Source organism: Manacus vitellinus, unplaced genomic scaffold, assembly GCF_001715985.3.
Source record: "Manacus vitellinus isolate BGI_N305 unplaced genomic scaffold, ASM171598v3 scaffold_5_pilon, whole genome shotgun sequence".
NCBI lineage: Eukaryota > Metazoa > Chordata > Aves > Passeriformes > Pipridae > Manacus > Manacus vitellinus.
This window is the reverse complement of record NW_021940682.1, coordinates 15,328,879-15,348,836: the sequence shown is the minus strand read 5'-3', so window position 1 is coordinate 15,348,836 and position 19,958 is coordinate 15,328,879. Positions and strand designations below refer to the sequence as shown.

At 51.4% G+C, this 19,958-nt stretch overlaps 2 protein-coding genes across 2 annotated transcripts; both read left to right on the top strand.

Annotated features, from left to right (window-relative positions):
• The first annotated feature begins 263 nt into the window (after positions 1–263).
• On the top strand, positions 264–9,506 carry FOXRED2 (FAD dependent oxidoreductase domain containing 2). Its single transcript, XM_018080338.2, has 8 exons — positions 264–794; positions 2,300–2,551; positions 3,050–3,319; positions 4,020–4,186; positions 4,838–5,003; positions 5,504–5,745; positions 6,613–6,783; positions 7,518–9,506. Exons 1-8 carry the CDS (start codon positions 286–288, stop codon positions 7,781–7,783), a joined length of 2,043 nt encoding a protein of 680 aa, XP_017935827.1. The 5' UTR covers positions 264–285; the 3' UTR covers positions 7,784–9,506.
• A 26-nt stretch (positions 9,507–9,532) lies between these two features.
• On the top strand, positions 9,533–18,574 carry TXN2 (thioredoxin 2). Its single transcript, XM_018080341.2, has 5 exons — positions 9,533–9,562; positions 9,838–10,238; positions 10,716–10,901; positions 12,860–12,983; positions 17,818–18,574. The coding sequence occupies exons 1-5, from the start codon at positions 9,533–9,535 to the stop codon at positions 17,932–17,934; spliced, it is 858 nt and encodes a 285-aa protein (XP_017935830.2). The 3' UTR covers positions 17,935–18,574.
• The last annotated feature ends 1,384 nt before the right edge of the window (positions 18,575–19,958 follow it).

The following is a 19,958-nucleotide window of genomic DNA, read 5'->3' as shown; positions in this document are numbered from 1 at the left end:
GCTGCCACCGGGGGCGCTGTGCGCCCATTGGCTGGGGAACCTGGGGCCCCTTTTGCTATTGGCTGGCAGGGGGCAGGGSCCCGCCTCATCACCCCTGCCCTGGGCGGGGACGTCATGGCGGCTGGGCCGGGGCAGGGGCCGGTGGGCTCTGGCGGGGCCGGGGGTCTCTGGGCAGGGGCAGGTGGGCACTGGTGGGATCAGGTGTCTCTTGCATGGAGGCTGTAGTCCCCAAGGTGACGCTTCCGTGGTGCTCTTCCCCGCAGGGGTGGCGGTGCCAGCCCTGCCATGGCCACGTTGGTCTGTGGGACACTCCTGGGGCTGGCCCTGTGTGCACTGAGCAGCACCACTTTCCTCTACCACGACTACTGTGTCATCGGGGCCGGCCCCGCGGGCCTGCAGGCAGCCTATTTCCTCCAGCAAGCCGGGCGGGACTACGTTGTCTTCGAGCGGAGCCATGCACCTGGCAGCTTCTTCGCCCTCTACCCTCGCCACCGCAAGCTCATCAGCATCAACAAGCAGTACACGGGCAAATCCAACAGCGAGTTCAACCTCCGCCACGACTGGAATTCGCTCCTCAGCCATGACAGGCGGCTGCTTTTCCGACACTACTCGCGTGACTTCTTCCCTCACGCTGACACGATGGTGCGTTACCTGGAGGACTTTGCATCCCTGCTGGAGCTGCGGGTTCAGTACAACACAGCCATCATCCACGTGACACTGGAGAGAAACGAGCAGGCCTGGAATGGCCACTACTTCCTCCTGACTGACCAGGACAGGAAGAACTACAAGTGCAGGTAATGGGCAAACCTGGGGCTTGTCGTGCGGCTCTACATGGTCATCTTCGAGGTCATAAAATCACAGGATAAGTTAAGTTGGAAGAGGCCCATGAAGGCCATTTTGTTGGGTTGCTCAAAGCCTTGCCCTGTTGAGGCATGAGTATATCTCCAGTGATGGAGGTTTCACAGCCTCCTAGAGCCTTAACCACCATCACAGGGAAAAACATTTTGTGGGGTCAGTGGGTGGATGAGTGGAATAAGTGCTCCTGGGAAGACACTGCCTTCCATGAGCAATGTTTTTTGCCTTGAGCAGCTGAGGGCAGAGCAGATATGAACAGGCTGCACTGGCCATCATGGCAGGGTCCATCCTTGATAGGTAAACTTGAAATCACTTCTGTTTTATCACTAGATAACTGCTGTCTGTGAAAAAAGTAACACAGTTGTACTTGTAGCCACCACTTCATTTATTGAAAATGAGAGTGAGTCAGTGCAGTGACACCTCACTCCTAGGTCTCAGCTCAGAACTGTGTCCCAGCCAAGCTGAGCCGTGAGCTGACAGAGCTGGAACACAGAGGGGAACCAGAGGAAAGTGGGGCTGACTATAAGAAATAACCCTCAACACTGCTGGTCCCTGAACTCCCCTTCCCCTCATCATATTTACGCATGTATATCCTGCACTGTCATTGAGCTACGTTCCTAAAAACCTAGAAGTTACTCATGTGAACATATGGAGTGTATTTCCCACCTCTCCTGAGAACCTCAGCTCTATGACAGCAGGTCGTGCTGGCTGTCACTTGCCGGTGTGCTGCTGGCAGGCTCAGGGGGGACAGAAGGCAATCCCGGACACCCACGTACTGCAAGCAAGTTGCTTTTTGGAGCTGTGTAATCAAGGCTGGGACAGCAGACAGTGCTGCTCGCCTCAGCTGCCTGGCGTTTCCATCTAAGTCACAAACATTTCCCCAAGAATCAAGCAAAAGCTCTTACGCAGAGATATAAAAAGATCACTGTACTCATTTTTGGTGTTAACAATTAGTGACGTTGCTAACATGTTTTTATGGCTGGGAGTTACATTTCAAAATATCAAAACCATATCCTGTCTCCTTAAAAATTACTTCTGTCCTGCTCTACTAAAAGGCAACTCAAATTTTAAATCAAAGTCATTTTTTATGCATCATATAACCAGTGTGTGGAACTTTAGCATTATATATATAGTTAGTGAATACATATGAGCAGAGCTTGCGTTCATGAACAATGGAGTAAGATGTGTATGTACAGCATCCACACTGACTTTTGCTATATATAAGAACATGCCTAGTTGTCCTGAGGAGAGGGACGAGAGGAGCAGATCATTAGGTGGAACTGGGTAGAGGTTTCTTTTGAAACCATGGCTTGTGCCAATGATCCAGCATCACTGTGGGGGGCACATCACATCCATCTTTCACAGCGGGAGGAGGAAGGAGTGCTGAGATGGAGCCCCATTCCTCTAATTCCAGCATTCCCTAGTGCTATCCCTGTTTTTACAGCTCTTTGTTGGTTGCCACTGGGACGTGGGTCCCCAATGTGGTAAACTTCCCTGGCTCAGAATATGTTGAGGGTTACGAGACTGTGTCCATCAACCCGGAGGATTTTGCTGGCCAGACCGTGTTGATTTTGGGACGCGGGAACTCAGCCTTTGAGACGGCAGAGAACATTCTGGGGGTCACGAACTTCATCCACATGGTGAGCCGGTCCCGCGTGCGCCTCTCCTGGGCCACCCACTACGTCGGGGATCTGAGGTAGGAAACTGCTTCTGTTCCTCTTTGTGATGCAGCTGAAGTACAAACAAGGAGAATCACTTCTTTCCCAGGTGACAGGCTGGACTGTGCAGGTAGTGCTGCTGTGGTCCTGAGAGGCACAGGGGAAACGTGGGGCCTTCTGTAGATCCGTGGTTTAAAACAATCCAGGTTGCAGTTGCTGAACACAGAAGCATGATGAGAGCTTTTTGGGAGCTGTGTGAAATAGAAACATGTCCACTTGGAAACTGTATCATTAAAAAGTGCTGGCTCTCAAGTTGTTCCTTTGCTTGCAATCACAGAGGAAAGCTGAGAGGTTGGCTACACCCTGCAGGGGCAGTGAGGCTGTGTTACCTGTGCCTTTCCTTTGAGCCCTGAGGCTCTGGGGATAACCTTTACACTGAAGAGGAGTTGGGATGCCTGACAATTGATCCCATTTTCAGCAGCTAAGACAGAACCTCCCTTCTTTTAGCCCTTCTTATGTTCTCCTGTTTTTCATAGAGCAATTAACAATGGACTGCTGGACACCTACCAGCTGAAATCTCTGGATGGGCTTCTGGAGGGTGACCTGGAAGATCTGGCTATTGTCAAGGACAAAAAAGGAAAGCTGCACATCACACTCCGGTTCTACCTGGAGAACGGGAACATCAGCGCAGGCATCGATTCCATCACCCTCCCGCAGGATGAACTGGACAATTTTGCCACCCGGGCACCTTACGACCGTGTCATCCGCTGCCTGGGCTGGAAATTTGACTTCTCCATCTATAACAGGTGAGGGGGAACCAGGATCTCCAGGGAAGAAGGTATTTAGACTGAAGGGCCTGAGTAGGGGGGGAAAGGAAGGGCAGGTCCTCTCCTGGCAGCATTGTTTGGACCTCCATGTGCTCTGAGCTACCTGGTGCTGCACAGTCTTCTGTTTACCCTGCAAGTAAGGCTGTGTCTCAGTGGGAATGTGTTTGTTGCTGCCCTCTGACCAACAGACTCTAAGGCTGAGCAGATGGCAGTGCTGGGACCGAGTGACACAGAAAAACTTGTGCCTTTAGAACTTAACATCCTGACCTGTCAGATCACATGGAGAAGGCTAGCAATGTTTTGGGGTTTTTTTGAAATGACGATGGTACAGGTGCAGATCACTACAGGAAGGTTTTTTCTGGGGAAAACAAATTTCCTTGAGGATGCAACCTTCACTCCACCTTGGTGCATCCTGCGGTTGAAAATTACACTGCTAACTTCACTGTCTTCCGGAATTCACTGTCGGTGGCTCAGCCTGGAATTGGATCTTGTCCAGAGCTACCTTGGGATGAGCACCCTTGTCTTCTGAAGATCCTCATTTTAGTAGTAAACCCCACTGAGGGCAGCAGGGGTATGAAGCAAAGTCTTGCAGTGGCTGCAATATAATGTGTATCAGAAACCCTTTTTATTTGCTACCCCCATCGTTCCTGACAGCCTGCTCTTCTCTTTTGCACATCAGATCCCTTAGAATGATGCCAGGAAAAGGGAATATTAAAAAGTATCCTCAGATCAAACCCAGCTATGAGTCCAGAGGCACTCGGGGGCTCTTTGTTCTCGGCACTGCTAGCCATTCTGTTGACTTCAGGAAATCTGCTGGGGGCTTCATCCATGGATTCCGGTATACAAGTGAGTAACTGGGGTGTACAGAAAGGGCAGAGGTGGAAATTGTTCCTCTCTTCAAAGGAACAGTCCATAGCTTACTGCTGGAAAGAGATCACCCTTAGTCTTGTTCTGGCAATAACAATGACAAAACACAGTCAAGCTGCAGCTGCATCTGCATTGTCTGAAGTGGAGGAGAAGTGACTTGGGGTCATATCTGAAGTTTTTGGTTGTCTGTCTTTGTTTTGTCTTGTGTCTCTCTTGCCTGTTGTCTGTTATTTATGTAACACAATAGATTTCTTCCTGCCAGATGCTCTGCCTCGTGACTGGCTGTGGGTGAGAGGTCTGTGCTGTGGAGTTAAAACCCAGCAGCTGTGGGCAGTAGAGAAAATTTCCTTCTTTATGTGTGTTTGCCCATCCTTATCATTAAAGGACTTTCCAGAAGTAAAGAAATATACCTGAGGACCCCACCATCCCCTCCCCCACCACTTAGCATCACATCAGCTTTCAGAGGGCGTCTCCACTGCAGTTACCAGCGATTGGGGTGGGAGATCCTGAGCACAGAGGAGCTGTAAAGCTTATTTATTGAGTCCTGTGCCGCAGCAGAGTGATTGGATTTCTTAAAAGCGTAAGATTGGATTTTTAACTAAGCTGTCTTTGTTTCTCTCGATGTCTTAGCTCGCGTGGTCCATCGCCTATTGGAAAACCGTCACCATGGTGTCCCCTGGCCATCCACAGTCTACCCTATTACACAGCTGACCAATTCCATCATCAAGCGGGTGAACGAGGCCTCAGGCCTCTACCAGATGTTCAGTGTCCTGGCTGACATCATTCTGCTGAGAGAGTGAGTGAGTGAGTGAGTAATTATTCCCAGCACTGCACTCCATCATTTCGTTTCTCTTTCTTTACCATTGCTTCCCATGGTGACACCACACAGATTGCTGCCTAAGTCGGGTAGGCAGCCACCCCAGACCTGTACCACTGCCACAACTGGTGCCAGTTACTTCTGCCCCTTACTTCCCTTTCTTAAAGGGCTGGAATGGTACAGACCTTCCCTCCAGGCTCAGCAATGGAATACTCTTTTACTGTCCCCAGGAAAAGAGTTTCCTTGAGCAGTTCTAATGTAAAGAAGAGTCCCATAATCCAGGAAAATAATGGAGTCTTGTAACAATATCTGCAGCCTTCATAAGCTCTGCATCAAGTCCAGCCCAGATCTGTAATGACCAGAAAAAAAAATTACTATCTGCTGGCTTTTTGGCCTTATCTTCACCCAGCTGAGGGTGGGTTGGATCCCAGCTGGCTTTGTCTGGTGGGAAAGTCTGATGGTGTGGTTGCAATTCACAGGAATGCCACAGCATTTGAATACCTGGAAGAGTACCCCACTGGAGTCCTAGCAGAGCTGGAAATGCAGACTGGGAGAAAGGCTCCCAATGGGCTCTTTGTCATCATCATGGAGTATGGGAGGAATTTCTCTGGGGCTGACAAGGATGTCTTCTACTACAACCGTGCCGTGGGAGAAGCACAGCATGCCTGGCAGTCCAACTTTCTACACCCTGTTATTTACTATTACAAACGCCTCCCAACAGGTGAGTTTTCCTGCTAGCTATGTGATACAAGCGAAACAGAGAGGGATGAAGATAGTTCAGAGCCAGAGGAGGGGCGGTACCTGAAGGCATTGTTCCCCCTTCTCCATTTCCCTCATGTCTGTCCTTTGAGACACCCGCCCACCACTGCATGAGCTGAAAAAGAAGCTGGCAGTTGGCAAGAAATTTCCATCGGTCAGTACGGGGGATAGGAGGTTGGTACCAGAGACCTCACATTTGAAAATAGGAGCAAATAGACGTGCTGGAAATTTCACCATTCCCAAAAAGAGGAACACTGCTTCCCTTTGGCTGGCACCCTGTGTGTGTTTTGCAGAGCCTGGCAGATGAGGCTGGGCTGTTGTTGTTTGGCAGTGCTGCTGCCAAAAGAAAGCTTCTCTATGTGGCTGACCCTGGTCTGAGAGGTCACACAGCCATAGAGGCAGCCAAAGGCAAGGGTTTGAAGAGGAGTGTTATATCCAGCAAGCAAACATGATCAGAATAGATTTCCTTGGGAAGTGAGTGTGTTGAGTCTTCATCCCCAGAAACCTAGGGTCGTGGTCCAGCCGGCCTTGCACGGAAATAAGCATGATGTGTAGCAGCATTAAACACAGCTTAGGCCGTCTGGCAGTCCCTGCCCAGGGGGAACAGGAGTGAAATGACAGGAATGCTGTGAGTGGGGACAGAGGGCAGCTGGTGCAGTGGCAGGGCTGTTGAGGACAGAGCTAGCAGAGGGGATTGCAAATGAAAGTAAGGTAGGGATTAAAAGGTCAGGACAAAAGCTGAAACAGCTGTCACAGCTGCTTTCCATTCCTCAAGCTCTTTTTAATGCCATTTTGCTTCTAAGAGACTCCCTTAATGTTCTCTTGGCAGAGCGTGAGATGAAACTCCGGCCGCCAGAGTGGCCTCTCCCTCGTCCAGATGCCATCCATCACATTGTGGAGGACTTTCTGACAGACTGGACAGCCCCAAATGCTCACATCCTGCCACTGAGGCGCTTTTTGGAGAACTGCCTCAGCACCGACCTGCGCAGTTTCTTTGCAGGTAATTTGAGCACAGAGTCCAGGTGGCAGGAGGAGGAGGAATGTGAGGTACAAAAGACAGGAAGGATCTCTTCTGCAGATAGCTGAGATCTTCCTGTGGTGAGTTGCTTGTCTCACCATCAGTCACACCTCAGCACAATCCCCAGACAGTAAAAAGTGCCGTTCTGTATGTGTATGTTCCCAAAGAGCCTTTGCTCTTGCTCACCATTAGAAAGAGACTGGCCCAGGCATGCCAGGATTTAGGGAAAGGTATATCAGGTTGGGTTCAATCCCTTTTCTAGCTGCAGCTTCCCTTCTCCATTATCTGAACATTTCTTTGTACTATTGGGTACTAGATCTTATGTACTGATGATGGGATTGCTTTCCCATGGGAAATGGGAGTGCTGTGGTGTGAAAGCTGAAGACAGCCTCTGCTGCCTCCCTTCCTGGTCTGAAGACTGGTCGGGGAACCTCCTGCAGGAAGCCCACATGGCAACAGAGAGAAGCAATCCTGTGGTACAAAGAGGATGCTAGATGGACACAACCTCAAATCCAGATCCTTTTTCTCTCAGACTGCAGACTGGAGATCCCTCTCTGCATCTCCTGAGCTCTGCAGAATTAACTCAATTACTGTGCTGCAGTCGTCTTCCCTCGTCCTCTCTGCCTTTTGTTTTGAATGAGTCCTTGATACTTTATGGGAATTTTTCCCTACAGGGTATCTCTGCTGAATCTGATTTTCGATCCTTTCCCCTGCAGAGTCCTGTTTCCTGTTTGCCTTCACCCATCAGAAGCTGCCCCCCTTCTGCCAGCAGGGATACGTGAGGATGCAGGGGCTTGTGGGCAGCGAGGGGCTCCGGCGCCACGCGGTGCAAGCTGGACTACTGCAGGATTACACTCTCACAGACTTTTCGGGTGACAGACCCCCTGACAGCCACGACAGGTCAAGGGACCAGTTGCTGAGAGATCAAGTCATTCCAGTTCGTCCACTGCAACATCTTGTCAAGGCCAAGGATGAGCTTTAACCTTTCTTGCTCTACACTGAAACCTAGAGCTGTTGTGACAGCACTGTAACAGAGATCCACAGCAGGATTCTGCCCTTTTCCTGTGCCCTTTTTCCATCCTCATGCCTTCCCCTAATCATGAGTTGCCAAAGACCTGCTCAGATCTTGCTGTTACGAAGAGGACCAACATCTTTTGAATAATGAGCAACGGGCCAAAATCCAGTGATGCTGAGGCTCCTGCGTTGTCCTTGCAGAGCTCAGAGTTGCCTGAAAGTGGTGTTTGTGTTTATCTGACTGACCAGTATCTGCAGTGACGTACAGAGGTCACAGAAGAGAGTTCAGGAACACCTGGGAAACTTAAAATGTCATGTTCCCCTTTGGAGGTGACCTGCTTGCACCCTGTGGAGCCTGGTGCAGGCTCTCTGGTCCCTGGATGCTATACCCTGTGTATACTTGAAGATTTGCTCCTGCATCGGGTCCCGAAGTGGTACTCTGGGCAAACTTCCAGTATTTTTCTTGCATTTGAGTTAGGGCAGTTGTGTAGCTTCAGTGGGGAGGGGTTTTTTTTAGTTACCATATAGGTCAGATAATTTGTCATTTCCCAGAGAGCACTACAAGGGACCCTTCCCTCCACAGTGGATGAGTAGCTTGCCTGGAATGCCTGGGACACAGAGACTGACACTGACTTCAGCTATGCTGTCCTCATGTTTTTCTTCTCCCACACCAGGCAGCCTGGAAGGTTAGCCCTTTGTCTTTTATAAAGCATGACCAATATTTCTGCTGTTTGCACTATGTCCCATCAAGAAAGTTTGACGTTGTTAAAATGCTCCTTCTCTAATTTATTCACATTGAGTCACCTTGAGATCCTACAGGGAGTGTCTGGGAGGCTGGCTGCACTTTACTGCTCCCCCTGTCAGCCACATGCACTTGCTTGTCTCCTCCCTGTGGGCTTCTTCCATGACCCTGGAGTGGCAAAGCAAAAGCAGTTTTCAGCTTGACCTTATGATATCCCTGTGATTTCTAGGAAATAGAGGAGGGGTGAGAGGGAACAGGCGTTTACCTCCACACATGTTTTCCAACGCCTTAGCCTCTCAAAAAATATACACTTGTGCTTCCAGACTGGAGGGGGCTGTACTTTACATGTACCTAAAGCTCTCCCAATCCTTTGAATTCAGTTACTGTTTCTGTAAAACCCCAGTTTCTTGGAGAGGCTGGGGAGCAGAAGAGGTGAAGGACATGTCAAAGGATTTCTTGCACTCTTTGGGAGCACTGAGCTGTGCTAGCAATGCTGCTGCTTCTGGAAGATCTCACCTGTTCATGTGCAACTGGAGAGGGGAAACAATCACCTCAGGTGGCATCAATCAGCATCCTTCTATGGGTTTTACATCCCATTGCTGCAGCTCCAAGGCCAGACCAGGAATGGCTCTCGTGGCCTGTAGTTGCCTGGGTGATGTTACTACTTGCAACATCCTTGGCACCATGGGCATTTTATTTTGGAATTGTCCAGGGGAAGAAAAGGGCCTGTGGCTGAATTGGGTTGACCAGCTGTCCCCAAGAGCCTGTTTCATTTGTTCTCTGTGTGTGCTGACACAGAGTGCATCCCTGTTGTACCTACACACATGCACATTCTCCAGTTGTTTCCTCTTCCATCCTCAAATTCCCTCAGGAAAACATGAATCTGTACATTCACAGTGTACATGTTGCCTTACATTGTGATTTCCTTTAGAAAAGTGATGGTCTAAAAAACCAGCACCTACCAACTCTTCCAGCATGCTCTGCATGTCTCCAGGGTTTGATCTGGTGACTCAAACCCCAGAGGTTTTGCTGCCACTCACTTCCAATTGGACTTGGGGAGCCGGGATCCAAGTCCCCTTGCTTTGGGTGCTGCCAAATGAGTGTTGCCCTCTCAGCCTTGTTCCGGTTGGGCTCCCCCCAGTGCTGGATGTGGCAGGGAGTGGAGCCTTGGCTCTGAATTGTTTTCCATCAGGGACCGTGGTTACAAACGCTGCTTTGTGTCACCCGCAGGGGCAGAGTGCGTTCTGGAAGGGAGTTGATGGCTGTGTGGGGGGTTGCAGGGCTGTGCACTTCAAGGAAAGCCCTTTGCCCAGCTCCGACCTGAAGAGAGCCGCCGGCCGGGGCCGCCGCGCAGGGCCGTGACCGGGAATGGGGGCACGTGCGGAGGGCGGCGCCCATTGGAGGGCTCCGCCGCCAATCAGCGCTCGGAGTTTGCCAACCCGCGTGAAAGGCAAGCCCGGCCGGCGCCCAACGGGGGCGGAGCGAAGCGGCTTGAAGGACGAGCACGGCGACCAGCAGAAGATGAAAAACGGCCCTTGCGTGGCGGCGGCCAATCGCTGAGGGGGCCGTGGTGCCGTCTTTTCCGCAGCCATCCGGTGGTCTGCGGCCCAAATAACGCCGCAGGTGGGGCGGGCGGCGGGCGGAGTGCGGCTGGGCCGCGGGTCACCTCCGGGCCGGGAAGGTGCGAGGGGATCGGGGGGACGGGGGGAACTCTTCCGGGCTGAGGCCGACCCTGTCCTCAAGGGCCAGAGGGGGACTGGTCCTCACTAACCGGGCCTTGGGGGGCTCGGGCCCTGTCACTGCGAGAGCTTCCGGGACGTCACCGGCATGAGAGCCCCTGCCGGTAACCGGGGCTGCCCTGGGGGTGGGAAGGCAACGGTACTGTGGGCGGGGGACTCCCGGGGAAAACGCGCCCCTGCGCCATGGAGCTGGGATCCCGTGGAGGCCCCAGTGCCTGGGCCGGAGCTGCGGGGTTGGCGGGGGCTTGAGCACAGGGGCAGGGAGCTATTTCCGTGTAGGAATATCCCATCAGTGTCTCTCCCGGACCCCTGCCCTGGGGGCTGACCTGCCCAAGCGCACATCGGCTCGGGGCGCTGGGCGCAGTGGGACAAGCGTGGAGGGCCCCCCACCCCACGAACCTCCCGCTGGTCCCCCACAGATGGCCCCAGAGGCTGGCGCTGCGGCGGCTGCTGTCCCTCACCCCGCGGGGTCCCCCGGCACCCCCCGGCAGGGCCTTTGGCACCTCGGCGGGCCGCAGGAGCACCTTCAATGTGCAGGACGGCAGCGACTTCCAGGACCGGGTGGTGAACAGCCCCAAACCCGTGGTGGTGGATTTCCATGCACAGTAAGTTCCCCCCTCTCCACCGTCACATGTGCAGGTGTGCCCTGACTTTCCTGGCACGGTGGCACTCCGGGCACACCAGGGAGGAGCAGGGCCGAGGGCTTCCCAGGCTGTGGGGTCTGGTGTTACAGGGTGATTTTGCCCATGGAGCTCAGTCCGTAAAGATTTCACTCACAGCTGTGCCCTGCAGCGGTGTCAAACAGCAGTGCCAGGAAGGCTTTCCCCAGGGTGGCGTACTTGCACCTCCCAAGCACTCAGGTGTCACCCCACCCCCGGCCTTGCATCATCTTGCAAAAGATACCTCAGGAAAAAATTCTGATCTCTCCCCTATTTAGCTTTCGGGATGAAATGTCCTCTTAGAAGCATTAAATGTTGTTAACAGCCGCGGAGGAGCTCTGCACTTGCTCTGCCCCAGCACTGCCACGTTGTGTCTTTCCAGGTTTCCTAAGGCTGCTTGCTCTTGAGGCTCTTGACAGCAAGTGCCTTTGTGTTAATAACAGCCCTGTGACACTAACAGCAGCATTTGTCATCAACAAAAATGTTGTCATCCTCTTGCCAGTAAAAATATTCCTAGATGTTATCTGCTGGATTAACGACACTGATTATTTTTTTCATGTGTTTTCATGTAGTCCTGCAGTGCTGTCACATGAGCCTGTTATGGCTGATTGAGGGCAAACAGAGTATGAAACAGCCCAAAAACTTCTGCTCTAAACAGACCGAGCTGGCAAAGCAAAGTGAAGTTTAGCTGGGATCATCCAGGGAGGAGAGGACAAATAACTGAAAGAGTGAAACTTGATAGGGAGGGAGGCTGAGGAGGAGCAAAGTTCACCAGAGCTTCAATTCTATAAAAAAAGGGCACTTAGAGCTTTAACTCATGTTTTGCTTGAACTAAGTTCATAGTATCCTAGCTGATGCAGTTAGAGCATGCAGGGAGTGTCCAGGGCCTCACAGAGCCTGCTACTGCTGCACCTGGGTCTGGATTAGATGGTCTCCCTTTGAACAGATGCAATGCCTCTGCAAGTTTTGCAGCTAAAGGGGGTCTCTGTAAACCCTGCAATGAGCATGGAGGGGAAATCTGTGATTTGGTGATTGGCATAAACTGATTTGGGTGTGGTCAGCGAGCCTAGTGCCCAGCAGCAACACTGGCTCCAGGGCAGCAGGATCACAGCTCTGCATGTGGATGTAAAGCCCGGTGGGGGTGAACAAGAAGAGGGCAGGAGAACCAACAAGGCTGGCAAAGCAGACTGCGGTGTGATCGAAATGACATCTAAAGCACCACAAATGCTGGATGGTGACCTCTTCTCACACTCAGCCCCTCCACCACACACACAGAAAAAACCCTTGGTTGAGGAATACATTCAGTGCAGGTGTCTCTCAGGGTGCAGTTGCAGGGGAGCTGCAGGTTGACCTCTGGAAGCCCCAGGCAAGAGGCCGTGAACTGCTGACCCTTTACACAACAAAGGGCCTTGAGACATGTGGCCCAGCCAGGTGACCTGACACTCAGAGACACAGCAGGAGCTGCCTGTCCTGGGCTTAGACTGTGAGAGGATAAAAGCCCAAGGGTTCCACTGTTCAGGGTTCTTCCTCAAAGGCACCAGCTTCATCTGTTTGTTTTAAGGATGGGGACATCTGAGGCACTGCTGTGGGAAACCTGGGGTTGAGCCAGCAAGGAAACCTGGTCTGAGTGCGAGTGTGGGGTGTGTAGCTGTGAAGGGGCCTCGGTCCCAGCTCAGGTGGTTCGAGTGTGACTGCCAGAGTGGCTTCTGGATGGTTGAACATGAAGCTTCCTTAATGCCTTTGGCAGCTCCTTTGTGAGAGGAGTGTTTTTCAAAGCTGTGGTTCAGGAATGGTGTTTCCAGGCTGGCTCCCGAATGGAGCAGCACCGGCATACCAGCACATCCTCCATGGCTGTTGCTGTGCTTGCCTCCTCTAATGTCCCCTCTCTTTTCTTGCTCCATCAGGTGGTGTGGTCCCTGCAAGATCCTAGGCCCCAGATTAGAGAAGATGGTGGCCAAGCAGGAGGGGAAGGTGGTGATGGCCAAGGTGGACATTGATGATCACACAGACCTTGCTATCGAGTACGAGGTAGGAGGTGGAAGAGCACAGACTTCCTTTGGCTGGCAGCACCAAGAATGTCCCTCCCTGTGGAAAGCTGTGCCTGCATGGCAGCAGCATTGGAGGGGAGGGGAAGCCCAGTGCCTACTGGATCTCTTGTTAGTAGGTGGATTTTGCTGCTTGACTCTTCTCCAGCTCTGCTGGTCATGCTCAGCATCCCCCCCTCTGATTCTGCACAAAGGTGTCTTCTAGGCCTTGCAGGCATCTGTCACTTGCCTGGCCTTGAGGAGCCTGAAGCGCATGCGGCGTTTTGCTGTGAGCCTGGGCTGCTCAAGTGCAGGGCAAGAATGTAAAGTAACAATCCCCAATCTGCTCTGCTACTGAAAGTGGTTCTTTGTGCCACTGGCCCATCCTCTCTTTCCCTTCCTTGTTCAGGATCTGTAGCTGGGTCATAACATCCCATCCTTGAGTTGTAGCACAAGGAGACACCGTGAGTTTTGTTTGGACAGGTAGAAGCCAGGTCAGGAAACATGACATGCATCCTGCTCTTGACAGGAGGGACCTTGGTGCTTACACTAGTGTGTTAACACCACTGCTGGATGTGTTCCCTGTGCTGCCTTTCTCCAAGGAAGGAGCAGAATAACTGGAGAAGGCTTTAGGTTTACATGATTTAGTTATTTTTTCCCTGTGTCAGTGATTAGGTAGTTTAAAAAATACAAAAGCTTCTCTGACGGCTGTGCTCACTTCTGTTTTTTCTCCTTGTAAACAACAACTCTGTCTGTGGAGTTGGGGCATCCTGCAGTTGTCTTTTACGGGGAAGAAAGTGCTTAATTAAGTGTCACACAGATGGATCTGCTCCCCCTCTGCAGATGAAGTCCTGCTCCCAGGGTGGATGCTAGCTCAGGAAGCTCCTCAAGCTGCCCTGCAAAGTGTGAACCATCTCTTGAGCAAGCTGTCATTTTGCTGAGCCTGGAGAAGACACTGTATGCCATTCCCACACCCTGCCAAGCCAGAAGGAGACGGAAGTGGAAACAGCTTGTTCCCTCCCACTCTTTCCTGAGGGAGATGTTTTTGTCTGTGCTGTGGTGGTGTGTCCACACAGCTGGTGCCTACAGTCATGACTTGCAGCTCCCATAGGCTGAGCACAAGAGCCTCTGGTGTTCTCGTTGGTGGACACATGCTGGCAGATACGCCCCAGGCCAAGGAAGGTGGCTACTGGCTCCTGAGCAGGGCTGGCTACTGCAAGCCCGTAGGCTGTGTAGCAGAAGAGTCCTGGTGAGGAGTTGAAGAGGGAGAGGTGTTTTTAGTGGTGGTCAAGAAGTGTGTAAATCCTAACAGATGCAGGCAAGGCTCTGGTAGCGGCCATGCTAAGAAGAGAATAGAGATTATTATCTCAAGTCTTGTATTGTTCCAAGCCTTCCAGTAGATCGAATTAGCTGGGATTACAAGAGGATAATCTCAGGTGAGTGGAAAATGGCAAGCAGGGTGTGGGCATATGAAGGAAGTTCTGTGAAAAGAGGCTGAAAGTCCCAAGTTGTGCAGGTTTGATGACACGCTGCGTGTGCTCTCCCACAGGGTGGTGAGTGAGCAGCTGCACTGTCTGCTGTGTGCACGTGTTTGTGTGCAGGGTCTGCCTGTCTGGCAGCCCTGGGGGAGGGGGGCAGGCAGGACTGAGGCTGCAGGGAAGGGTCAGCTTCTAGCAGTTCATTCTGGAGCCTTATATACAAACATGATGAAGATTTTGTCTTGTAAGAGGGCCTGGGGATTATCGCTGCCTCCTCTGCTTTCGGGGTGATGCGTATGTCTTGTCTGGGCCATTATCCCCATGGCTAAAGCCCCAACCCTAGGCAGTGTCTGTGAGTAGGAAGCTGCAAACAGGCAGGGGTAATGGAGAAATTTTTGCTTTGATATTCCTAGTTTGGGGCATCCTTTCCAAGGCAGAAGTTTGGTTCATGTGCTGAGCACGTGCTTGGTTTTGCTTCATCTTTTGGGAAGTTGCCACTTAAAAAGATGTGGGTGTAAGGGCTGATGGGAAGACACCAAGTCGAGATCAAAGAGGGACCAAAGATGGTGTTTGGGAGAGATCAGGAAAACCAAAGGTGATATTTAGGAGGGATCAGCAAACATTTGTTTTAAAGCCATTCCATTGCAGATCAGATGTCTGCAGGTGAAAATTTTTGTTTTGGGGGTTTTCAGTGTCCATGCCACCCCCACAACTCCTTCACTAGCTCCCAGGAAGTCTCCTTCCATCCATGTTTATTCCCTTGCCCACGTACACACACAGCCCCCATCTTGCTGCCTGATTGCACAATGTCCTTGTCAGCAGCCTCCTTGGTACAGGGGGAGGCAGGATGAGGGGGAGACCCTGTGGAAGAGCCGAGGAATGCTAGCGCATTCCTCTACACAAGTGGCCGGCTGCCCTTGGCTCCCAGCCATCCTGGCTTAGCACGAAGCACGGATGCATTTCCTGCCACTAGTAATGTCCCCAGTGCCCTTCCCCATCCAGTTATGCCCAGCACAAAAGTTCTTTCTCTGGGGACTCCTCCTTGTATCTAACACCTTTCATCTCTGGTTGGGGCCTGTCTCCATTGCTCCAGCCTGCTCCTGACCTCTCACCTCGAGAGCAGAAAGGGGGAAGAAATACTTTTGTTTATCTTCAGTCTCTTAAAATTCTTTAGATTCATCTCTTGCCTTGGCCAGTTGCCTCTGTGTGTGGCCACTGGGAAAGGGCAGCCCCTTCTCCAGCCACTGTGGGTGGGCAGCTCAGAAGAGCTGCTGGGTACAGAGACGGTCGTTCATCAACAGAGCTCCATCCTGTGTTACCACCTCATTTGTAGGCCTGGGTGAAATCCTCTCTGCTCTGTTGTGTGGCATCCAAGTTTGTATGAAAGCCCCAGTTTTAGATGGGAGAGAATTTCCTTGGTGCGGGTGGTGCCAGGAATAACCTGGATGTCCATGTTTGTTTATTTGTGTGGTCAGCACTAATCAAAAGCAGACTGACTTTTTCTGTAGAAATGCTCTTGAGGGAGGAAGAAAGTTTGTTTAGGTTCAGTGCAGATGGGACCCAAAAAAAGAAGGGAAAAAAAATAAAAAAACACCCTCAACTTTGCATTCTAAAATTCTCATGACATTTGCTTCTCAACCAGCAAAACAAAGTGCATGCTCCATTAATGGGCTGCCCTTGCTGCAGCTGGCAGGAAGAAAGCTGACAAAACCATCGTGTTTTCTGGGCAGAGGCAAGTTGCTCCATGCCCCTGGTTCTTGCCTGGCTCTGCAGCATCAGGCACAGACCATCCACTCTTCCTCGGGGTTTGCTCACCAGCACGAAGAGGGAAAGAGATGGAGAGATTGAGGCTGTGTGAAGCTCATGGGTGCTCTGGTTGGCTGCTTCTCTGTAGTGCTTCCAAGATTCGCCTGTTCCTCACCCAGGCCCTAATGGCCTGATGCTTGCCATTGCTGGTTTTTTTGGATGGAGCTGGGGCAACTCTGCTCGACATTAACCCACTGTGCAAAGCAGAGGGAGGCTCAATGGAGGTTTGCCCTTCTCAGGAAGGGAGCAACCAGTTGAGTGCCATGCTGGTACTGTCCTTTCTCACACCTAAAACCACAGGGGAACATGTTGATGGCACCATCGCCAGCGCTGGGGCCCAAGCCCTGTGGATGTGCTCCCTCCAGTCACTAGGAGGAGCTGAAGATCCTGCTTTGCAGCAGCCCCGGCGCTCCCGTCGCTTCAGATGAGACTGCAAAGCCCTGAAGAACAGACTGCAGAGTCTGGGTGGGAAGGGAAGAAGACAAAATGTCCCTTTCATCTTGGGCTCCCAATGGGAGAAAAGCCAGCCCTCTGGTGGGTTCCCAGAGGAGGGATTTGCAGATTCTTTTTGGCAGCAAGGCTGGCAGTGCAAATGGGAAGGCCCTGCAGGCTGGAGGAGAGCCAGCGGGTGAGATAAGGACAGGACATGTTTTGGGGGGGAGACTTTGCAGAGATAAGGGCATTGAAGCTGTAGGGTCAGAAATGTGACCAGATCTTCTAGTGCTGCAGCTCTCCCAACTCTGATTGTTCCTTCTCTCAGTCGTGTCCCTGGGGTCTCTGCTGTCACCAGTCAACCAGCAAGTCCTTGGGGAATGTTGTCATTTTCAACACTGTTCTCTTGAATAATTCCCAGAAAACTTTGTTCTGAGCTAAAAAAGCAGTGCCCAGAGCAGCACAGCTGCCTGCTGGCTCTGGTCAGAGGGACTTCTTCACTTCTTACTTAATTGTCAGGGATCTGCAGTGGGTGGCCACTGATGTGTGACCAGAGAAACCACTGAAAACAGGAGTGGAAACGGAAAGATGGGTTGGTAATTTTCTTTACCATGATATGATGGAGCAGGAAATCTACCAGTGCAGTGATGGGGCGGGACCATCTTCCAGTTCCAGTCTTGTCTGGAGAAGAACACAGGTCCAGTCTGATGCTGCCCTGGCTACAAAATGTCCAAAGGTCATCATGTCTGAGAGGTGTCCTGGATTTGTTCGCTTATGATAGGACAAAAGGGAAGGAGAAGAGGAATTTGTACTGGAGAGGTGGGAACAGCCTTGCCTCATTTTTATATTAGGTTTGGCATAGTCTTTAAAAATTTAAACTCAAAAAGCAGCTCAGCCTTGACTTAAGCAGTGTGCTGTAAGTCAGTGCAGAGATGAGGCCACAGGGAGAGGAGGAACATGGAGCTCAGCTGGCCTGTTTGGCAAGTGGACATCTTACCCTAGAGCAGTGTATGCTCTGCTCCCTTGTAACCACTTCTGTAGAGTTCCATTTGGGGACCCAGTGCAGCTGGGCTCCCCACAGCCTCTGCTCAACCTGTGTCTCCCTGTTTCTCTTGCCCCCAGGTGTCAGCAGTGCCAACTGTGCTGGCTATGAAGAATGGAGACGTTGTGGATAAGTTCGTGGGCATAAAGGACGAGGATCAGCTGGAGGCATTCCTCAAGAAACTCATTGGAGCCTGAAGTAAAAGGGTGGCTTGTACCTCTCCTCTGGACATGTCCATGTTGTGCATTCCTTGCCTGGGAGAGCTGAGGGCAGGTCAACTCCCTGCCCTTTACAACCTGGGGGTTCCTTCTGGTTTGGTGATTTTAGGAGATGGACAGTGTTGTAACCCTTCCCTCCCTCTCCCCCTTCTCGTGAGCAGCAGTAGTTGTAAAGGGCGCTGAGGAGCAGGGCTGCTTATTCTCAAAATGGGGAATGTGGCTGGAATTAGGAGCCTGTGTTTATCAGCCAAGAGCTGACGGTGCAGAGCTGCTGCTGCTGAGTTAAGAGGAGGAATGTTTTCCTCTTTGCCTCACATCTGATAGCCCAGAGCAGAGGGCAGCTGCTCCCTACAAGATGATGGTACATACCTGCCCTGGGTGGGTTCATTTAAAGCTGAGAATGCCTCTGCCTTGCCTGTGAAACTTGTCTCTTTGTTTCTCTGCCCTTATGTTGCGGGGACAGGTACAACTCCTCCACAAATCCATGGGCTCCCATCATAATTTTATAAGAGAAAATATAAAGAAGTATTTTATGGATCTCCTTTTGTATGCCTGCAATAGAGAACTTTATCAGTCACTGCTGTCTGGCTGGAGAATAAAACTTGAGTCTCAGAAATCACAGGGAAGTCCCTTGTCTGTCCAGAGAGGTGAGAGGGAGTATCAGCAGCACAGTGGGCTGGTTTCTAATGATGGGTCAGGAGAGTGCAGGCTATGACTTGATCTCTACTAAAAGGTAATGTGCTGAAAAACAAAGTAGGGGATTACTTTCAGGGCTTTTGGTGGAGCTTCTAGGACCTCCTTTGTGTGCTGCTGGATCCAGGGCGCCAGAGGGAGGACTTGCCTCCCATGTGCAGAGGAGCAGCTGCTCATTGTGCACAAGGAACCTGAGCTGTGCTCGCTCCCCCTGTGCTTTTCTCACTCCTTTCCTGCCTGTGGAGCCTGAGAGCCTCCCTTTCCCTTTTGTGTATTATTAAGTCTGCTCATGCAGGTGAGCCCTGCCAGAAGGCAGTCCTGATCTTGACTTCAACTGCCCTGACCTTTGGACTATGGGTGCCAGTTTTGTGCTCCTATTGCAAGAGCCTTCAGCCCTTCCCACCTCTTCCTCCTCTTCATATACACCTGTTTCCAGCCAGCCTGGCTTCTGAGTGCTCCCAGCCTTCTCTTGTGCTTGTAGGCAGAGTACAGCACCAGCACTGATGCTTACTGTAATGTTTAATTCCAGTTCGCTTATCTAAGCTGCATGAGAACATTGTAAGTGCTTAATAACCATGTACAAGCTGCTTTTTTTTTTTCTTCACAGCTTCTCTTTCCTTCAGTCACTCTTAAATCTGCTCTGGCTCTGCTCCATTTCACCTCCCTGGCATAGGTTGCTACGAGCAGTGAGGAAATTTTTTTTTCTGCACCTTTGCAATGACGATTTATGACCTTTGCAGGAGCCAGGGGAGTGGTGATCCAAGTCCTGCTGCAATTGCAGTGCTGCTGGTGTCACTGCTCCCACCTCCTTCTGTCACCCCTGGGGCCTGGGCAGCAGCATGAGGTGGTGCTGGTCCCCTGAGATGGGTGCCACCCCATCCAGGCTGGGCTGATCTCACCCCTGGCATGCTGCTAGAGGTGATGTCACTTGGGTGTAATTTGGTAAAGAACTGTTGGTCAGTTATGATCAATAAAACCTGGCATTTCATTTTATTTTGGAGATCACAGAAGCTATGCTGCTCCTGTCCTCCTCGTGTTTCAGGGTGGGCAATTTCCCCTGCAGTTTCAGTGTTCCTGCTTGGTAAACACTTCTAGTAAAGGCTCTCCATTTTCCTGCATGAGCAGGAAAAGTAGGGGAACAGCGTCACATACCCGACAATAGTTAACTTTTTTGCCTTACCATCCCACAGAACAGGAAAAAACACAGTGACTTTGCATTGTGTAATTACGGGGCAGTATAAATTAGTTATTTTATCACTTCCTTTTAAGGAAAAGCTAAAGTGTATTCAGCTATTAAAGTGCCAGCACAC

Coding starts and splice junctions, on each gene's coding strand:
- FOXRED2 (XM_018080338.2), top strand. CDS start 286: ATGGCCACGTTGGTCTGTGGGACACTCCTGGGGCTGGCCCTGTGTGCA. Junction 3,320..4,019: donor GACTTCTCCATCTATAACAG/GTGAGGGGGAAC, acceptor TTTGCACATCAG/ATCCCTTAGAATGATGCCAG. Junction 5,746..6,612: donor TTACAAACGCCTCCCAACAG/GTGAGTTTTCCT, acceptor TTCTCTTGGCAG/AGCGTGAGATGAAACTCCGG.
- TXN2 (XM_018080341.2), top strand. CDS start 9,533: ATGCTCTGCATGTCTCCAGGGTTTGATCTG. Junction 10,239..10,715: donor GTCACCTCCGGGCCGGGAAG/GTGCGAGGGGAT, acceptor GGTCCCCCACAG/ATGGCCCCAGAGGCTGGCGC. Junction 12,984..17,817: donor ACCTTGCTATCGAGTACGAG/GTAGGAGGTGGA, acceptor TCTTGCCCCCAG/GTGTCAGCAGTGCCAACTGT.